The 22,470-nt window shown below is 38.5% G+C and overlaps 1 protein-coding gene across 1 annotated transcript in view; it reads right to left on the bottom strand.

The window, feature by feature from the left end:
- Positions 1-20,347, bottom strand: part of SLC9C1 (solute carrier family 9 member C1) — a 107,932-nt gene extending 87,585 nt beyond the window's left edge. The window contains exons 1-6 of the mRNA XM_043892874.1: positions 20,204-20,347; positions 19,798-19,927; positions 15,848-15,952; positions 14,183-14,283; positions 11,377-11,505; positions 1,612-1,777 (exon numbers count right to left, since the gene is read on the bottom strand). Of these exons, the coding sequence (XP_043748809.1) occupies positions 1,612-1,777; positions 11,377-11,505; positions 14,183-14,283; positions 15,848-15,952; positions 19,798-19,927; positions 20,204-20,347 (775 nt within the window). The remainder of the gene's footprint in view (positions 1-1,611; positions 1,778-11,376; positions 11,506-14,182; positions 14,284-15,847; positions 15,953-19,797; positions 19,928-20,203) is intronic.
- Positions 20,348-22,470: the final 2,123 nt, after the last annotated feature.

A 22,470-nucleotide genomic window follows, 5' to 3' on the forward strand; every position in this document is an offset into this window, starting at 1 on the left:
GGGCTATAACAAAATGAATATTTGGAAATAAAGACAAGGAGCATAAGAGGAGTCAATAGATCATAAAAAGCTCAAGACAATGTGAATGTATCCATGTACTCCAAACATAAGCCTGGCCAGATTTTATTGTTGAGAATAAAATAAAAAACATATGAAAGTCTTTCTGTGAAAACTCAGGCAAAAATATTTCCAAGAGAAAAAAAAATTTTTATACTTTAAAAATGATGCAAAATGAGGAGAAAAGCAAAATTCCAAAAGTAACGGCAAGATGGCCAAAGATAACAAGAATAACTTTGTAAGTAAATCCAAAGAAATGATTTAAATTCAACAGTGGTAAACCAGGAAGTCAATGGAACAACTAAACTCTAAGATTATAAAGTTAAGAGGATTATGGAATCCTCTCAGTTAGTACAGAACTCCTCCACATCTTATGAGCATGAAAAGGAGCAGGCATTGACAGAGTCCCAGAGCAGCAGGGTTGGGGGTAGATACTAATACAGTCTTAATCTCCTTGTCTTAAAGATCTGACCTTTCTTTATTCATATAGATACACTTAGTATTTCTCCCCTACTCTCCTTCTAGTTACCTCAGATAGTTCTTTCCTTTTTAACTGTCCATAAGAAGCGTTTGTGTGAGGGTGTGTGCACATGTATGTGCCACATTAAAATTCTATTTTAAAACAAATGTTTCAGTTCTCATTATAAAAAATTGTCAAAAAAAAAAAATTGTCAAGCAAACATAAATTAGGTAATTTTTCCTTTTTTTTGAATGCGAGTCTTGGATTTTTTTTTCTGGGTTACACTGACTTGGTATTTTACTTTTCAAAAGAGGTTTCTTTCTCCTAAAACAGTGCACACTGATAACACTATATCATTAATGATTTTATTGTTTTTGACTCTTTAGAATTTTGTTCTTAATGGTGACAAAGACTTAAAAGATAATTTTTTTTACAGATAGCATTATCCGAACAGTGTTTTCAACAGAAAAGAGGTGTTGGGCATGAAATACATACAATATTGCAATGCCCCCAAAACTATTCTGTTGGCTTAAGGCAGAAGCATGCATAAAGTCAAGCATTCCAAATAATGCCCTGCCCTAACCAAGGCATTGGTGGTAGAATTTCTCGCTTGCCAGGTGGGAGGCTGGGGATCGATTCCCAGCCAATGCAAAAAGCAGATTATTTTCTTTGGTCTTCCTTCATGGCTCAGCTGGTAAAGAATCTGCCTGCAGTGTGGGAACCTGGGTTTGATCTTGGGTTGGGAAGATCCCCCAGAGAAGGGAAAGGCTACCCACTCCAGTATTCTGGCCTGGAGAATTCCATGGACTGTATAGTTCATGTCATCACAAAGAGTTGGACATGACTGATCGCCTTTAACTTTCACTTTTCACTTTCATCCCACAACTGAATGTAAGACTTAAAATACTAAGTAAGCCCATCACTGGCATTTCATTCTATTCTAAGAATCACCACATGAATCTCTATGCTCAAACCTTAGTGTCCCAGCACCCCACTTCACATAGTAAGAAACTATAATGAACAAAGATCTTAAAACTAGACAATTTAAACATGGAATATATTTTAAATATAGGAAAAGAGAAAAATACACCTACCCAGATCTTTTATAGCAGATGAAGTCAGCATGGGATCTAAACTCACAAGGATAGCTGAAAATAGTAACCATGGGGTGGTTTTCAGAAGCAATTTATTCATAGACGCCAGATACCAAAGGATTAAGGCGTAGTTAATCAGAAAGCCAGGAACTGTAATGAAAACTATCTGCAAAGAAATTTCATAGATATAAAAATCAAATTGCTTTTGTATTCCATTTTTAAAAGCAAAATCAGGATACTGAAGATGTAGAATCACATTAGAATCACATTAAATCCATCAAAGGGAAATTTTCAATTATCTTACTTAACAACTATGTGCCTGAAACTCTGGAAATAAGGAAAAAACTGCAGTGAGAGTCTTAGAATCTAAGAAATACTAGTTATAGGAAATACTGTAATAAAAAGTAACTTTTATACAAACTACTACATATAAAATAGATAAACAACAGGGTCCTATTATAAAGCACAGGGAATATCCTGTAATAAACCATAAAGGAAAAAACAAATTTTTAATTATCTTGATAAAGACATTGAATATAGATATGTATGTGTGAAGGCATATACATAGATACCATATAACTATCCTATATGTTACATATGTATAATATATATACACATTTAACAATGGATAAAAACTGAGGCATAGCTTATTAACACAGAAAAAAGAAAAAAAATTTAGAAAAAAGTTACAAAAGACTGGGGGTGGGGGGAGGAAAGAGAAAACAAAAAAATAGAAGAGTGCATGGAAATGGCAGAGGACCAGTGAAAAGATAGGAAGGAAAATTCTATTATTTCAGAACTGGAACCTGGCCTTCTGCCTTCCCACTGTTGGGAAGTTGCCTTCTAGTTTTTCATATTTTCCTGTGGTGGCTATTTAGCATGATTTTATGACCAAACGGACTTGGGAAAATATGCTGATTTTTCCTTAAAGTACCTATGAGAATTCACAAATATACTACCATGTTCACTACAGCATTATTTACAATAGCCAAAACATTAGGCAATCTAAATGTCCATATATAGATGAATGATAAAGAATATGTATTTCGTACATATATACATATATGGAATATTTTTCAGTCATAAGAAAAAGAAGGAAATCTTGCCATTTGCCACAATATAAGTGGATCTTGAGGGCATATACTAAGTGAAATAAATCATACAGAGAAAGACAAATGCCATATAATCTCACTTATGTGTGGAATCTAAAAAAAACAAATTCATAGATTTGGAGAACAGATTTATGGTTGACAGAGACAGGCAATCAGGTTAGTTGGGAGATGGAAGTGTGAAATGCATAAGATTGGTCATAAGGCACCAATTTCCAGTTATAAAATGAGGAAAGCATAGAGACATAATATCAGTATGGTGACTACAGTTAACAGCAATAATGTATTTCATATATAGCCAACAGTATACTGATTACTCATTCCTATTTAAAACAGAGAAAGGCCATAAGACTAGCAGAAAAGATCTACAACTAGAGATATAAATAAAAAACAAAAAAGAAAGAAAAAAAGAGAAAAAAAAAGATATAAAGAAACCATGACAACTCAAGTGCCCATTAACAAATGAATAGATAAGAAGATGTGGTTTTTATATTCAATAGAATATTATTTAGCCATAAAAAGAATGGAAGGCACCTATGCTCACCACTATACAACCAATGCAAGAATAAAACTCTGCCATTTGCAGCAATGTGGATGGACTTAGAGAACATTATGCTTAGTGAAATCAATCAGAGAAAGATAAATACTGTATATCATTTATATATATACATTTATATATATATACATTTATTTATATATCATAAAAAATACAAATGAATATATATGCAAAAGAGAAATAGATTCATAGATGTAGAAAACAAATTAGTGGTTACCAAAGAGAAAGTGAAGTGAAGTCGCTCAGTCCTGTCTGACTCTTTGCGACCCCATGGACTGTAGCCCACCAGGCTCCTCCATCCATGGAATTTTCTAGGCAAGAGTAGTGGAGTGGGTTGCCATTTCCTTCTCCAGGGGATCTTCCCAACCCAGGGATCAAACCCAGGTCTCCCTCATTGCGGGCAGACACTTTACCATCTGAGCCACCAGGGAATCCCAATAGTGGTTACCAAAAGGGAAAGGTAAGTGAGGTAGGGACAAAGTAAATGTATGGGGTTGACGGGATGTATAAAATAAGCAACAAAGACACGTTGTGTAGCACAGAGAATTATAGCCATCATCTTTTAATCTCAAAATATATTGATTCACTACATTGTACACTTGAAACTAGCATAATATTTTAACTCAACTATATTAAAAAGAAAAAGGAAACACACCATGAAATGGGAAGAGGGGCCAGAGACACTATAGAGTCAAGACCCACACCCACAGTGAGTGAGCCACAACTAGAAGGATAATTACAATTGCAGAGTTTCTCTCTTAGAAGTGGAGTCCAGGCCTTGCATCAGGATCCCTGGTCTGGGGGTACTGCACCATGAAGATGATATCACTAGAACATTTGGCTTTGAAGGCCAGCAGGATTTGCTTTGGGGATAGACAGATGGCTGTGAGAAATAGAACCTCCATTCTTAAAGGGCACACACAAAATCTTAGATGCTCTGGGACCCATGGCAGAAACAATAATTTGAAAGAAGCCAGGGTCAGACCCACCTACTTATCTTGAAAAGTCTTTCAGAGTGGAATGATGACCCAGAGACATAGATACAGCTGGTAGCTATTTGGGGGAACTTGTTCTACCATGTGGACCCTGGTACTGGCAAGTGCCATTTTGGAATCCTTTGTCTAGCTTATTAATCTGCAGAATCTGGCCCTGCTTGTTGGCAAAAGTATTGGAACACCTCAGGACAAGCAGCTACCTGGGTCAGGATACAGCTCTGCCCACCAGTAGGCTAGTTTCCTTAAGACTCCTTGAGTGTACAGCTATCCTGAGACAAGGCCCTGTTCATCAAAAAGGCTAGGATCCAACCCCACACATCAATATACTGGTACTAATCCTAGGATCCTCTGACTCTACAGTCAGCTGGAGGAACCCAGTTTCATCCAAAATCAATCTGGCAGTATCCCCAGGATGTATCCTCACCCACTAGTGGGTAGACATGAACCCAGGAACCACAAGAGCACCAAAGCCATCCTGATGAACAGGACAGCACTTGCTCCAGGCCCCCACCCCCCCACCTTGGATCATGGCCCTGTCCATCAGCAGTCCAATACTAGCCCTGGGACCTCCACCACCCAGCATATCAGCAAGCTAATACCAGCTCCAAGACACTTTCGATGCCTCAACTGCCCACCCCTGGCATTCAGCCCTACTCACCAACAGGTCAACATGAACTTTGGAGCACCCCAGGTCCTATAATCAGCTGTGTCAGGAACTGGACCCACCAATCATCAGACAGACACTAGATACAGGATCCCTGGTCCCACAGAAACCCACTACAGAACACAGCTCTGCCCACCAGTGGGCCAGCCTGAGCCCCAGGATCCCCCAGGGATCTGCAGCCAGCTGCCTGTGTCCAGGCCCTTCCCACCAGCAGCTGGCAGCATGCACGTGAGGCAAAGCCTAGAAACCAGCTGGACTAGGGCCAGCCACCTCTGTCAGACTTGCCACGGTAGTCAGCCTGCTGCAAGAGATGGACCCATGTAGCTCATGTAAGAAGAACCCCTAGAGGATGTAGCTCTGGTGAAGAGAGGGGAGTGTGTCACTGGGGCACAGAGGACTTCTCCTAAAAAAGACCACTTCCCCAAGGTTGGAAAATGCAATGAACCTATCAGATACATATAAATAAAATAGCATATTAGGCAGAATGATGCAACAGTGGAGTATGTTCCAAATATATATTTGAAGGGAGAAGATAAAATCTCAGAACTAAGTGAAGTAGAGATAAGCAATCTATCTGATAAAGATGATCCAAGAATCCAGGAGAAGATTAAATGAATAGAGTGAGAAGATGGAAGTTTTTAACAAAGAGTTAGAAAATATAAAGAAGAATCAGAGATAAACAATGTAATAGTTAAAATTAAAAATGCAGTAGAAGTAATCGACCAGAGAAGGCGATGGTACCCCACTCCAGTACTCTTGCCTGGAAAATCCCATGGATGGAGGAGCCTGGTGGGCTGCAGTCCATGGGGTTGCTAAGAGTTGGACATGACTGAGTGACTTCACTTTCACTTTTCACTTTCGTGCATTGGAGAAGGAAATGGCAACCCACTCCACTGTTCTTGCCTGGAGAATCCCAGGGACAGGGGAGCCTGGTGGGCTGCCGTCTATGGGGTTGCACAGAGTCGGACACAACTGACATGACTTAGCAGCAGCAGCAGAAGTAACCATCAGTAGATTGGAAGATACAGAGGAATGGAGCAGCGAACTGGAAAACAGAGTACTAGAAATCACTGAAGCCAAATACAAAAAAGAAAAACATACAAAAAGAAAGGAGGACAGTTTAAGAGACCTCTGAAAGAACATGAAACATACTAACAGTAGCGTCATAAAGTCTCTGAAGAAGAAGAGAGAGAATAAGGGACAGAGGATACATTTAAAGAAATAATAGGGGAAGGCTTCCCTAACCTGAGAAAGGAAAAAAATAATTATTGTATGGGCAATTAATCTGTGGTCAATTATGACAAAGGAGGAAGAAATGTATAATAGGGGAAAGACAGCCTATTTGATAAATAGTGTTGAAAAAACTGAATAGCTATATGCAAAAGAATTAAACTGTACTACTTTCTCACATCCTGCACAAAAATATATTCAAAATGGACTAAACATGTGGAAAACTTCTAGAAGAAACCATAGGTAGTAAGATCCTTGTCATCAATCTTAGTAATCATTTTTGTTTGTTTGTTTGTCTCTTTAGGCAAGAAAAACAAAAGTAAATAAATGTGACTACATGAAGCTAGAATACTTTTGCATAGTGAAGGAAATCATCAACAAAAGAAAAAGATCACCATTTAGTAAATGGAGGAAGATATTTGCAAACGATATATCCAATAAGGGGTTAAGATCTAAAACGTACAAAGAACTCATGTTACTTAACATCAAAAACAAGCAAACAACCCCATTAAGTAATGGGCAGAGGATCAGAATAGTCATTTTTCCCAAGAAGACATATAAATGACCGATAAATATATGAAAATATGCTCAACACCATTAATCATCAGGGAAATGCAAATCCTTGATTTCAACAATGTGATATCACCTCACATCTGTCAAAAGGGCTATTATCAAAAAGATAACAAATAACAAGTGTTGGGGAGGATGTAGAGAAAAGGGAAACCTTATGAACCACTTTAATTTAAATTGGTGCAGTCACTATGGAAAAAAGATATGGAGATTCCTCAAAAAATTAAAAATTGGACTACCATATAATCCAGCAATTCCACTTTTGGGTATTCATACAAAGAAAAAGAAAATGCTAATTCAAAAAAATATGTGCACAATACCCAGTTGTGGACATGACTGGTGATAGATGCAAGGTCCAATGCTATAAAGAGCAATATTGCATAGGAGCCTGGAATGTTAGGTCCGTGAATCAAGGCAAATTGGAAGTGGTCAAACAGGAGATGGCAAGAGTGAATGCCGACATTCTAGGAATCAGCGAAATAAAATGGACTGGAATGGGTGAATTTAACTCAGATGACCATTATATCTACTACTGTGGGCAGGAATCCCTTAGAAGAAATGGAGTAGCCATCATGGTCAACAAGAGTCCAAAATGCGGTACTTGGATGCAATCTCAAAAACGAGAGAATGATCTCTGCTCGTTTCCAAGGCAAACCATTCAATATCACGGTAATTCAAGATTATGCCCCAACCAGTAATGCTGAAGAAGCTGAAGTTGAACGGTTCTGTGAAGACCTACAAGACCTTTTAGAACTAACACCCAAAAAAGATGTCCTTTTCATTCTAGGGGATTGGAATGCAAAAGTAGGAAGTCAAGAAACACCTGGAGTAACAGGCAAATTTGGCCTTAGAGTACAGAATGAAGCAGGGCAAAGGCTAATAGAGTTTTGCCAAGAGAATGCACTGGTCATAGCAAACACCCTCTTCCAACAACACAGGAGAAGGCACTACACATGGACATCACCAGATGGTCAACACCAAAATCAGATTGATTATATTCTTTGCAGCCAAAGATGCAGAAGCTCTATACAGTCAGCAAAAACAAGACCAAAAGCTGACTGTGGCTCAGACCATGAACTCCTTATTGCCAAATTCAGACTTAAATTGAAGAAAGTAGGGAAAACCACTAGACCATTCAGGTATGACCTAAATCAAATCCCTTATGACTATGCAGTGGAAGTGAGAAATAGATTTAAGGGACTAGATCTGATAGAGTGCCTGATGAACTATGGACAGAGGTTTGTGACATTGTACAGGAGACAGGGATCAAGACCATCTCCATGGAAAAGAAATGCAAAAAGGCAAAATGGTTGTCTGAGGAGGCCTTACAAATATCTGTGAAAAGAAGGGAAGCAAAAAGCAAAGGAGAAAAGGAAAGATATTCCCATTTGAATGTAGAGTTCCAAAGAATAGCAAGGAGAGATAAGAAAGCCTTCCTCAGGGATCAGTGCAAAGAAATAGAGGAAAACAACAGAATGGGAAAGACTGGAGATCTCTTCAAGAAAATTCGAGATACCAAGGGAACATTTCATGCAAAGATGGGTTCGGTAAAGGACAGAAATGGTATGGACCTAACAGAAGCAGAAGATATTAAGAAGAGGTGGCAAGAATACACAGAGGAACTGTACCAAAAAGATCTTCACGACCCAGATAATCATGATGGTGTGATCACTCACCTAGAGCCAGACATCCTGGAATGTGAAGTCAAGTGGGCCTTAGAAAGCATCACTATGAACAAAGCTAGTGGAGGTGATGGAATTCCAGTTAAGCTATTTCAAATCCTGAAAGATGATGCTGTGAAAGTGCTGCACTCCATATGCCAGCAAATTTGGAAAACTCAGCAGTGGCCACAGGACTGGAAAAGGTCAGCTTTCATTCCAATCCCAAAGAAAGGCAATGCCAAAGAATGCTCAAACTAACACACAATTGCACTCATCTCACATGCTAGTAAAGTAATGCTCAAAATTCTCCAAGCCAGGCTTCAGCAATACATGAACTGTGAACTTCCAGATGTTCAAGCTGGTTTTAGAAATGGCAGAGGAACCAGAGATCAAATTGCCAACATCCGCTGGATCATCGAAAAAGCAAGAGAGTTCCAGAAAAACATCTATTTCTGCTTTATTGACTATGCCAAAGCCTTTGACTGTGTGAATCACAATAAACTGTGGAAAATGCTGAAAGAGATGGGAATCTCTTTCAGAGACCACCTGACCTGCCTCTTGAGAAACCTATATGCAGATCAGGAAGCAACAGTTAGAACTGGACATGGAACAACAGACTGGTTCCAAATAGGAAAAGGAGTACGTCAAGGCTATATACTGTCACCCTGCTTATTTAACTTATATGCAGAGTACATCATGAGAAACGCTGGGCTGGAAGAAGCACAAGCTGGAATCAAGATTGCCGGGAGAAATATCAATAACCTCAGATATGCAGATGACACCACCCTTATGGCAGAAAGTGAAGAGGAACTAAAAAGCCTCTTGATGAAAGTGAAAGAGGAGAGTGAAAAAGTTGGCTTAAAGCTCAACATTCAGAAAACTAAGATCATGGCATCTGGTCCCATCACTTCATGGGAAATAGATGGGGAAACGTGGAAACAGTGTCAGACTTTATTTTTGGGGGCTCCAAAATCCCTGCAGATGGTGATTGCAGCCATGAAATTAAAAGACACTTGCTCCTTGGAAGGAAAGTTATGACCAACCTAGGCAGCATATTAAAAAGCAGAGACATTACTTTGCCAACAAAGGTCTGTCTAGTCAAGGCTATGGTTTTTCCAGTAGTCATGTATGGATGTGAGAGTTGGACTGCGAAGAAAGTTGAGTGCCGAATAATTGATGCTTTTGAACTGTGGTGTTGGAGAAGACTCTTGAGAGTCCCTTGGACTGCAAGGAGATCAAACTAGTCCATCCTAAAGGAAATCAGTCTTTGGTGTCATTGGAAGGGCTGACGCTGAAGCTGAGACTCCAATACTTTGGCCACCTCATGTGAAGAGTTGACTCATTGGAAAAGACCCTGATGCTGGGAGGGATTGAGGGTAGGAGGAGAAGGGGACGACCGAGGATGAGATGGCTGGGTGGCATCACCGACTCTATGCACATGAGTTTGAGTAAACTCCGGGAGTTGGTGATGGACAGGGAGGCCTGACGTGCTGCGAGTCATGGGGTTGCAAAGAGTTGGACACCACTGAGTGACTGAACTGAACTGAAGTGATGTTCATTGCAGCATTATTTACAATAGCCAAGATATGAAGCAACCTAAATGTTCGTTGATAGGCGGATAGAACAGATGAGGTATATATACATATGCACACAATGGAAGACTACTGAGCAACAGAAGAGAATGAAATCTTGTCATTTACAACAACATGGATGGACCTAGGGGGTAGTATGCTAAGTGAACAAACAACAAAACAGAAACAGATTCATAAAGAGAACAAACAAGTAACCACCTGGCGAGGGGATTGAGAGAAGGAAAGAAATAGATGTGGGGAATTAAGAAGTACAAACTTTCAGTACAAAACAAATGAGTCACAGGTTTGAAATGTACAGTGTGGGGAATACAGTCAATAACTAGTATTAACCTGAACATGCAACTCATATCATTAAAAAAATTAATTAAAAAATTAGCTCAAATTTGATCATAGGCCTAAATGGGAAATCTAAACTAATTAAACTTCTAGAAGAAAACATAGGAGAAAATCTTAGTGATCTTTAATTAGGAAATAATTTTTTAATATGACATAAAAACACAAATTCTAAAGGAAAAATTTTTCAATATTTGGACAAATTGGACTTCACCAAAAGTAAAAACTTTTGGAAAAATGAAAACTACAATGGTACCAAAGGAGAGATTTACTATTTTTGATCATGAATCTAAGTCATACATGGAAGACAATGAAACTATTAAGTAATTATTGAAGAACCAGCTAAAAACAATATGTAATGGATTTTTAAAATCAATTTAATTGAATACAATTTATCTTTCTTAGGAATGATTTTTGAAAATAATGCCTGTAAAAGTCACTATGTAATATTTTTCACCTGGCATCTATTTGAGGCTTTAAGAATAAAGCTGTAGAAACCACCTCCTACTTTTTTCTGATTAATTAATATTTGAAAGAAATGTAGCATATGGAAATAACAAATAATGAGAAAATCAGTCTTTCTACTTGTACCCCATGACCTTGCAAATTACTGTTTGTGTTGAAAGTCACATCAATATTTGGACAAATTTCTAAGGTAAGTCAAATTAAATTGAATCATTAAAAAAAAAAAAAAAGGTTGGATTAGGGATTGCCTCACTGATACATTGGTAAGGGACTGACTTCAAAGAAATTCTGAGGGAATTCTCTAGGTTGACGAAAATTTTTATATTTGGATTGGGTGATGGTTACACAGGTATTTATCAAAACTCATCAAACTGTATCCTCAAAATGTATGCACACTACTGCATGTAAATTATATCTCAAAATAGTTTTTTAAATGTAAGAAAAATTTTTTGTAAGAAAATTTTTTTTAAGTTTTTTAAAATTTAAGAAAAGCCTGAACATAGATCACATGTAGTAGTTCATGAGTGAATAATATTATTGAAAATAACACCTGCCAAAATAACTTCTTACTCTCTAAAATAACTTCTTACCTGCCAAAATAACTTGTGGAACAGGTAAACATCCATATCAAATGCAACATTAAAGATAATTACCGGTGTAAATAGATTAAAAAATAAGTGTGGATCCATCCATTGTATGGCATCTGCATATTCTTGGACCTAATAATATAAGACTGTTATTTTCTCATTTACCCATTCGTCTGTTAGCATGGAATACATATCAGGCACTCCTATCTCTAGCAAAAAATAAAAAGATACATAACAACATAGTAAGTGCTTAAGTCTTAACTCTGTTGGATTTTCATAGTTTTCCATCAGATCATTACCAAATACAGCAAAAAGTTAATGGACATCTTTATGTCTAGTGTTTCTTTTTAAAGAACAAACATAGGAAATACATTGACATAGGTACTAAAGGATATGTAGGAGATTTTCAGGCCTACAAGAGAAAGAGATTTTGGGTAGATGGATCATCATGCACAAAATCCACAAAGGAGTAAACAATTACATCAAATTCCAGAAACTACATAATTAGCCATGGCTTATGTAGATGTGTATGGAAGAACAGTAGGAATAAGAAACTAGGAAGTTAATGCAGTTCATGAAATAATTAATTAGTGGCATTTATCATAAAATATTTAGTTTCAATTTTTAACCCTTATTATGGGTGTCTGTAACTAAGCAGGACTCTATGGGGCCTTCCCCAGATAGACCCCTCCCTCATAGCCTCTGCTTTAGCTCCTCTCTTAAGTATCTAAATAATAGTGTCTGATGCATATCTGCTGAGTTATTTTACAGATGCGAAACCCCCACCTAATGAAAGAAATAAACACATCCCCTCAGGAGTCTGGTTGGAACCAGGAAATATTTGCAATGATTTTACTTTACCTCACTATCAACCAATCAGATAATTGTGCACAAGTTGATCACATACCCTGGGACTCCCCTCATTTGCCTTGCTTTTAAAATGCTTTGCTGAAACCCATCAGTGAAGACTTTCTGAGCACTAGATGTCCGGTACTCATTGTATGGCACCTTATAATAGATGCTTTCCTTCACCACAATCCACCATCAGTAGATTGGCTTTCCTGCTTGAGGGTGAGCAGAGATGAGTTTGGTTCATTAACACACCCATTCAACATTCACTCATGAAGGAAACACAGTCCTACTGGTTAGGTGATATTCTTGTATTTGGAACGTAATTCTTCACTGGTCTCTTGTGTATCTCTGTACATTATGGGTGGAGGCACTGATTGCTTTTCTTCCAGGAATATTTTCTTTCAAGAATATTTGTATGTACTAACAGCTTTGGAAGATACAGCAAGTGTCTCCCTCCAGAACAAAGGGCAGGTTTACTATTACAGTCCTGTGTAATAAGGATAATACCTCTCTCTGGAGCAAGGGGGAAGATGAGCTCAATGCCCATCATAAAATAATTCAAGTTCTCTAAACTCAGATTTCCTCTCTTATAATGTAACCCAATGTGTATGCAGATTTCACCTTGCCCTCTTTACTTCTCTTTGTGGGGTTCATAGAATGGGACAAGAAAATCCTGAGGCTCTGGATTCTGCTATTGCTATGAGTAATAGAGTATTTTGTCTCTAGCCTAGGAGTCCCATGTGTTTTGACAGGATTGTGAAACTGTGGCATGTTAATTTATTAGATTGAAACCTGAGTAAAATCTTAGACCCTTCACAGTTCTAGACATAGGGACCTTTCCTTTAAAGAGTTGTTGATAAATAGGAAGGTTTATAGAAGTATTTAAAGTCACATTTATGTAAAATATCATATGATTATGAAACCTGTTCATAAGAAATGAAGTAGTAATCTGCTTCTGTTTTTGCCTGGATATATGGTTTCCATTATCTTTTTTAACATCACTGAATTTGTTTGAGAAAGTCAATCATTTTTACACACATTCCTATTTACATATTGATTAACTAAGGCAGGTGTTGGCAAACTATGGTCCCTGGGAACAAATCTGGCTCAATGCCTGTTTTTGGTAATGAAGTATTATTGGAATACAGCTATGCCAATTTACTTATGTATTGTCTGTGGCTGCTTTTAAATTACAGTGGCAGAATTGAGTAGCTGTGATAGCGATCATACAGCCTGTGTAGTCCAAAATATTCACTCTGTGGCTTTTTACAGAAAAAAAAAAAAAACAACTTTGCTGCCAACCCCTGGGCTAGAGGACTATTTAATGTGCTAGTAATGCATTCTACATTCCTTGTAGTAAATATATTCTCTCTTCTCTACCTGACTACAGCTATTCCCAACTATTTAGTATTACTGTAGATACCTTGGCTATATAGTTTGCTTTTTCTGTCACTTCTAACTCCATGTAAGAGGTTCAGGGTATGCTTCTTGATACATGCTAAGTCAAGCTTAGAGAGAGCCTCCATCCTAATGGGAACCCCACGAAACATTCCTGAGGCACTAGATTGGTTCAATGTCAGAATTCTCTTGGTAACGGAGTCCTGTATCAGTAGTTCAAAGTCTTTCTGGATTTCCACCTTGTTAGCCAATTTCTTGTCTGAGGTTTTGAATTATGATTAAATGCTAAGCTACTCACACTCTCAGTGGCTATGTGTATTCATTCTGAATTACTTACCTAGTCTGAGACCTAGGCTCTGTTTGACGATGTTAAGCTGGATTTCAGCTCTTTCACACCTGGGTCCTTTTTCTACACAGCTGATCTAATGTTATTTGCATTACAAGCATATATGAACTGGCAGAGCAGTGAAGAGATAGGCTTACAAATTTCCTTAAGCCATCTTTGTATGAATCTTAGATATACTCAGAAAAATAAAACACACATATTTACTATACACACCTTGTCAGATGTAAAACTTAGCATTTCAAAACTGCATCCAAGTAAAAATAATATCACAGGGAGAGGAATTGGAAAGTCTTTCAAATGTTGGTTCAAAAGTGCTGCAAAAAATATGTCTATTGAAAGGCAATGACATATCACACTTAACAGAACTTTAATTTAATATGACTTTTTAATATGAAGACAATGAAATATAGAAATATAGCAAGTAAGTGACGAAACAGTTATTGAAGCCCTCCCTCACACTTAAACACAGAATCAGTATAATTGGTAATCTACTAAACTCATGCTTCACTTCTTTTATGATGTACATAATTTCCTTAGAATCTTTAGTAAACATTGCTAGTAGTCATTGGTTCTTGGGTTACTACTAAAATATTTATAGTAATTTATGTACATGCTATAAATCAGATATTCATTTCTTAAGCAATCCAGCAATGAGGGATTAATAAATAACTAAAATGAAATATCCTGGCTGATCCTCAGTATTACAATGAGGAGTTAGTATAACAATGAGAAAATCTAGCTACCTTCCCTGGAGGCTGAGACACTAAAGAGTCTGCCTGCAACGAGGGAGGCCTGGGTTTGATCCCTGGGTCGGGAATATCCCCTGGAGAAGGAAATGGCAACCCACTCAAGAATTCTTTCCTGGAAAATCCCACGAATGGAGGACCCTGGCGGACTACGGTCCATGGGGTCACAAAGAGTCAGGCACGACTGAGGAGCTAGCACGTTCACCTCACTGCCTGTTGGAAAACCGATAATGAGCGCTTGACTTTGTCCTTTTCTCTAAGCGCAATAAGCAATATCACAGCGTTTCCTTCAGTTTACTGTTTCCTAATTCTTTGTAATACAGTTCCTAATCAGGTCAAAGGATGCAAAAATTGTCCTTTCTTTTGATTTCTACAGTGTTCTGTTCTTCTCATAAAAGCTCAGCATATTTTACTATTTGGATAAAACCCAAGAGAACATCTGTGCCGTGCCCTGCTAAGCTGCGTCAGTAGGGCTGGACTCTCTGGCAGCCTATGGACTGTGTCCCTCCAGGCTCCTCTGGCCATGGGATGCTCCAGGTGAGAATACTGGAGTGAGTTGTCATGCCCTCCTCCAGGGGATCTTCCCACCCAGTGATCAAACCCAAGTCTCTTATGTCTCCTGCACTGGCAGACGGGTTTTTTGCCACTAGTGCCACATAGGAATCCCAAGAGAACACCTATCAAGGGGTTAAAAAGTGACTGAATCATTCAGAAGACCTATCACTTTGAAAATTCTTTTTCCAAGTGAAGAAAGCTGTGGGACAGCTAACTTAAAAATATGGATGAAACTATAGTTTATGATAAGGCAGGTTAACAATAAAATTCCTAACCTTTGATTATCTGTTAATCTGATTCAATTCACCACATCACTTAAATCTAACCATAACTTAGCAAGTAAGAAGGTATGGATATTCTGAACTCAATAGAGGTGAAGAATATGAATCAGATTTACATGGTCTCTCTTCAGGAGTAGATTATTATTGGATTCATTTGATTGAAAATCTTGGGATAGAGGTATGAATTTAGGAAAAAAACACTAATTTCCTACTATTTTTACCTTCCTTAATTCTATATGGTGACATATACAGAATATATCCACAGAATACACTGAAATAAAAAGAATTACACCCACCTCCAATTATACAGATCAAAGACAATATTAGAATGATTTTAGGGAGTTCCTGAGAAGTTTTCAAGAATGAATGCCTAAAAACTTCCATCCACTCATCAGTAAACCCTTTCCGAAAAGAAGTGAAATTAGAAATTTGGCCATCCATCCTGTGGTTTCTCACAGGCTGTCTGAATCCAACTCTCAGGACTCTTCAAAACTTGCCTAGAACAAAAAGAAAGTTAGATTTTTCTTCTTGGTGGCCTCCTAAAGCTTTTCTTAAAAAAATAAGGAAAAAGCCTATATTTGTCCTTATTTCCAGTAATTTCTTAGAGTCTGCCAAAATTAGGGATGTGGCTCATAGGTTAAAGCATTTGCCTACAATGAGGGAGACCTGGGTTCGACTCCTGGGTTGGGAAGATACCCTGGAGAAGGAAATGGCAATCCACTCCAGTATTCTTGCCTGGAAAATCCCATGGATGGAGGAGCCTGGTGGGCTACAGTCCACAGGGTCGCAAAGAGTCCGACGCAACTAAGCGACTTTACTTTCACTTTCCTCTTCTATGATGTTCTCTATTTAAATGATAAAGAAAAAGTACAACCCCAAGTAATAGAGACTGTCCAGTGTCATCCTGTGTTCTTATGATGCCAGGCACTAATCAGCTATTATTCATGCTGTATCTATTCAACTGAAAAGAGGATTTTTCATCTAGCCAGTAATAGGGACCACATGCTAGTACAGGTTACTTAGTTCTCAGGAGGGACAACTGAGGGGTTTCCCATCACTTATCTGAGCTTATGGAAGCATGTTCAGGCAGCTATTCCAAAGTGGGAAGTGGTGGAAGGGGCAGGATATTCTGATCTCTTTTCTTGTTATATCCAGAGAGAAATCAATAGACCATGATGATATTCAACAATAATCATCTTTTATCTGCTTCAAGACATTCATGGGCCAGATTTTCTCTAATTTTTAAATATGTTTATAGCAACTAAGGACCTAAGAAAAATATTGAAACCAAAATGACTTAAAACAGGAGAATTGTTACATGTTTCCATTGTTACTTCTTGGAAGAAGAACAAGGGCCATGATGTGTCTTGGTCTGAAGAAATAGGTGATAGCTGCAGTCTGCCAATCTCACTTGCTTCCCATGGTAAGGAACATTTTACATCAAGGTCTTAAACTTCATGGAGGGAATTCTTCCAATTTTATCTCTCCTAATATTGGCTTAACATTTTTTAGCATCTCTTAGCATCTCACCTTGCTGCCTCGCTAAGCAATCAATTAGTTATTACTAAACTTCCTCTCATGATCCAGCAATGTCTTTTTCACTTTCATATTTCATATACTTATATGGATTCTTATATGCTCTTTTCTGACTATCTAAACAACTTTTTGAAAGAAGACTAATTAAATAAATGTATGCTTATGGTGAACACTTTTGAAATAAATATATAAACAAACATTTCAAAAACAGGAAACAATTCTGCACAATCATGTCGTCTAGTAGCTCTTATATATTTTATTTACACAATTGGGTTCATCCTTATATAATCATACTTTCTGCTTCTTTCCACATGGTATTATATCACCAGCATCAAAGAGCCTTGCAAACACTGTGCCATATTAGCATTAATGTGAAAGCGGTAACTCTCTGCTCTGACTGCCCACATGCAAAGGTCTGTTGGGCTTAGGCTTACAGCATAAAAGACTCTGGGCAACCTGCTGTTGGCTTCAGTTTTCTAATTTGTATAGTTTCCCAGTCTGTGTAATTTCTCTCCCTGTATTTATAACTTTCTTTGAAATCACTTGGGGAGATATGATAACACTGGTGATGAGTCTTATCCCCACTATTCCTATTTAAATCAGTCTGCGTGGCAGCCTGGCTCCCCAAGCGATTTTAATGTGTAGCCAAGGTTAGTAACCACTGTGCTTCACCCAATTAAAAAGCAACCTTGCTCAATTTTCTGTCTCTAAGCCAACATTTTTTTCCAATATTCTTGAGTCAGGTATTTTGAGAAAGGATATTAGTGTCCTTCTGGGGAAGACCCCAGAAACACATCTGTAGTTGACAGGTTTGGTATATTATGTGTCTCAGTGAGGGAGACATATCCATCCTGGGGAACTGTGGTGGGGGGTTTCAGTAAAAGGATGTTAGAAAGAACTAGTTATGGATCTGGGTAATATTGGAGAGGGAGGGTCTAAGGAAGTGAGAGTTTATCCTGATTTGGGTGCTGTCAGAAAGTAAGGACAATTCCGTGGTTGGGTACTCAATAACTCACCTACAGAGAGAGCAAACAGGAATGGGGATAAAGCTGTGCTGAGCACAGAAGCAGCAGCCACTCGTTTCAGACAAGAATGAGAGGTATTCGGTATTGGGTGGGTTGCATGGTGACTTGTTCTGTCCAATTTTATTATCATCTCGTAGTGACCTCATCTGATTTTGATGTTCTGTGAGATTATTTATGTCAAATGAGAGAACAACATGGACTAGCTGTGACCATCACACCAGTTTGTGGCAACGCCGAGTGGCACCTGGCCCTGAGTGTCCGACCAGTTTCCCAGGGTCTGGGGCTGCTTTCTTTCTTTCTTTTTTTTTAAACTTGTTGGTTTTGTTTTTCCTAGAAGAATTTCTAAATTCCTCAACCTTACTGTAACATGTTAAGAACTGGAAGTAGACCAGGGGATCTTGATAATAGAATAGTGATACAGCAAAGTAAGCTCAGTTATCCTTCTAAGACAGACATTTTTAACCTTGGCTACATATTAGAATCAGAGAGTTTTAAAAATACAGGGATTTACCTGGGTGGCTCCCCAGAGGTTAATTTAATTGGTATAAAGTGCAGCCTGAATATTGGGAACCTTAAAAGCTTCCCAGTGATTCTAATAGTCAGCCATTATTTAGAAGCACTGCTCTAGGAGAAATCTGTGCCTTAGGGAAGAACACTGAAAGACTAGTGTATTTGCTCTCAAAATCAAACTGGTTAGTAAAATATTGTCAATGACACCTATTAATTTTCTCACTGTTACAAAGCAAAAGGGCTTGAACAAAAAAGGAAAATATTTTCTGCATCATAGTTATATATTCCTCTATGCTCGCAGAATTTAATACAGTTAAGGAGTCTATTGTCTTCCAAACTAAAAGCAGAGATACATGATCCCATAAGCAGGTTTCTCATTTCTAAAGTAGCTTATTTGAAAACCTTAATAAGTGTTTGTATATTCAATTCTAATAAATCCCTTTAATAAAAGAATAAAATTACCCCAAATCTTAATTATACTTGAACTTTGGGGAAATATATGATCAAACTCAGAAGAATTTCAGTTTGGTTGTGAAAACTCATATCAGTTTCTTCAATCTCCACTCCAAATTCTAACAAACCTTTACTCCCACAAAATGATCTCATGTTAAGTCAGCATGTAAATGCTAATATTATTCAAGCTTGACACTTTAAAAAATATGGGTAAAGAAGTAGCAGTTTAGATTAAACAGATTTTCAATGTAATTACAATTTTTATTATTCAGCTTAAATTGACTTTTAACAATTTTGAATAAGTTTATAAGTCCATGTCACATGCATTAAGGAAAAAAATACTGATTTGCCTTAAAATTGCCACATGGGTTTCCTACATTAACTTATCAGGAAAATTAAATAATGCCTCAAATCTCTTTCTGTGGGAGGTTAATAATTGTCCTCTCAAATGGCACATGGATTTGTCCCCAACAACAGTCAGCCTTGAGAAATTCTCTCTCTCATGGTGTGGAAATCATACTGATTCACTCTGTCCCTGAAAATGGGAAATATTTCTTGCTTTTAATCACTACTTTTTGCAGGAATTAAGTGACAAAAGTATCCTGAAAAGAGTGCTGTGGGAGCCCAGTAATCTTAAGAAGCTGCAAAGCTCTCATGATTTTTGACAGGTGAAAAACTGGAGTTGGACTCTCTGACCACACAACACACATCTTCTTACTCACAGACGCTGTGAAGGTGGGCGGTCTGTTGCCTTCCTAAGATTTCTTCACTAGAATGAGCCCTTCCTCGCTCTCGGCTCTGCTCCATACACCTAAGATTAGCCACGGCGTCAGTGTGGTTTCCTCTTAGTGCCTTGTAAGGCAGAGAGAATAAATACTAGGTCGGTGAGCAGCTTGGAAAGTTGATATGGGAAGTGTAATGGAGGAGGGGCAGGGGCTAAGGGACAGAAATTCACACCGAGAGGCTGGTTGATCTTCGGCAAAGTCATAGGAAAGGTGGAAACTTCAAGATGAATGGTTGGCTGAATCTGTAGCTGGAATACTGTGAAAATATTTGTTTCCTCTTTGAGGAACAAGGTACCAGCAAGGAAGGGCAATTTCCTGAATGGGAAGCTAAAGGAAGACTCACCATCCAGAGCGTCAGGAGGAGTATCATGTAGTATGTAAGTGATAGGTGGAAGGGAGCTAATCCGTTCATCCAGAAACAGCCACAACCAACTGCAACCTCACTGACAGTTACTTGCTCTAAGCCCCGCCCCTGGCCTGCACCCATTGGCTTTAGGTTCACAACCCCTGACTTGATTGACTGACAAAGTACAGTCATTGAAAGTGCTACACAGCATCATTACCTCTGAACATCTATAACAACCCTTGAAGTATTAAGGCTGTTGTATTTTAAAAATAAATAAATACATAAGCAAGGGTGAAAAGGAAACTCCAGAAATTGTATTGCTATATTAATTTAAAACTTAGGAACAGTAGATTTGTGGCAAAGAGCCAATGGACACTGTTTTCCCAGAATTCTAGTGGAAGTGAGATTCCTAGGTAAGATAGAGTTGTAGAAAATTTGAAATATGAAGATGCATGTTGCTGAATTAGGAAACAAAAGAGAGAGAGAGAAATAGTGGCTAGTCTAGCCGTATGATGGAGAAGGAAATGGCAACCCACTCCAGTATTCTTGCCTAGAGAATCCTGTGAACGGAGGAGCCTGGTGGGCTGCCGTCTATGGGGTCGCGCAGAGTCAGACAGGACTGAAGCGATTTAGCATGTGTACATGCATTGGAGAAGGAAATGGCAATCCACTCCAATATTATTGCCTGGAGAATCCCAGGGAAGAGGAGCCTGGTGGGCTGCCGTCTATGGGGTCACACAGAGTCGGACACGACTGAAGCGACTTAGCAACGGCAGCAGCTAACGGTATGAACTTAAAGTGAAAGTGTTAGTCACTCAGCCCTGTCTGACTCTGTGAGCCCATGGACTGTAGCCGGCTAGGCTCCTTTGTGCATGGAATTCTTCAGGCAAGAGTCCTGGAGTGGGCAGCCATTCCCTTCTCCAGGGAAGCTTCCTGACCCATAGGTTGAACTCGGGACTCCTGCATTGCAGGCACATTCTTTACCAACCGAGCCACCAGGGAAATCCCATTCTAGCCATGCAGGAGAACGCAATCAAGACAGGCAAGATAGAGTTTAACTCTCCAGAGGTCTTTATCTGGGGAAATTTTTAGGAATAATGATAGACTCATTTCTTTTTTCTAAGCATAATATGAAAAGGATATTTTCATTGAAATTGCTTAGTTTTAATACCATAGAGAGAATATTCATATTCCCACTCTCATCGCAAAATATTTGGGTAGGAATACTGGAATGATTTTGAAATTAAACACTTATTTGGCATGTGTGATACTTCTTTATAATTTTACTCACTCGAAGTCTGTGAGGCTATTTGGATGGCTACAAAAGGCATGTGCAGAGAAGAAAGGTCAAAGAATAGGGAGTGAAACGTGAACCCACCAAAGACAGAAGTAAAAGCTAAAGAAGTGGTGATCAAATGATCCTTCTGGTGGGCAGAAAAGCATTCAGAACCTTCATATGTGTACTTGTAGTGGCCACAAAACAGTAGTCTTTGTTGAAGAAAATCATCTTCCTAAAGTTAACAATGTAAACCCACCTGGGGGATGGTTAGTCAAAAGAAACTAAGTAAGGCTTTTAAAAGTGATAACGTTCACATAACGTCTTAATGAAATAAAAGACAAGATTGTTTCTGAGTAAATCATTTAGATAGAAATATAACTATCACGTGCAGGATCGTTTTGTTGTTGCTTAGTTGCTAAATTGTGTCTGACTCTTTTGAGCCTGCCAGGCTCTTCTGTCGGTGGGATTTCCCAGGCAAGAATACTAGAGTGGGTTGCCATTCACTTCTCTAGGGGATCGCCCCTACCCAGGTATCAAACGTGCATCTCCTGCATTGCAAGCAGATTCTTTACTGCTGAACCACCAGAGAAGACCTTCTATTATAAAAAGTCAAGTCGCTCAGTCGTATCCAACTCTTTGCGACCCCATGGACTGTAGCCTACCAGGCTCCTCAGTCCATGGGATTTTCCAGGCAAGAATACTGGAGTTGGTTGCCATTTCCTTCTCCAGGGGATCTTCCCGACCAAGGGATTGAACCCAGGTCTCCCACATTATAGGCAGACGCTTTACCATCTGAGCCACTAGCTAGAATTAAATTAATAAATGAAGCAATCACTGTATCTATTTACTTGTGAGAAATATATTTTTATTTTTTGTTCTCTGTATTTTATCTCTTTCTCCAGGCCAACGGAATTCCACCCCTAAAACTACAAGGAACAGGTATCTGTATCATTCTTTTTTCTTTTTTTATTTGTGTGGAATTCAA

Source organism: Cervus elaphus, chromosome 31 (genome assembly GCF_910594005.1).
Source record: "Cervus elaphus chromosome 31, mCerEla1.1, whole genome shotgun sequence".
NCBI classification, from domain to species: Eukaryota; Metazoa; Chordata; class Mammalia; order Artiodactyla; family Cervidae; genus Cervus; species Cervus elaphus.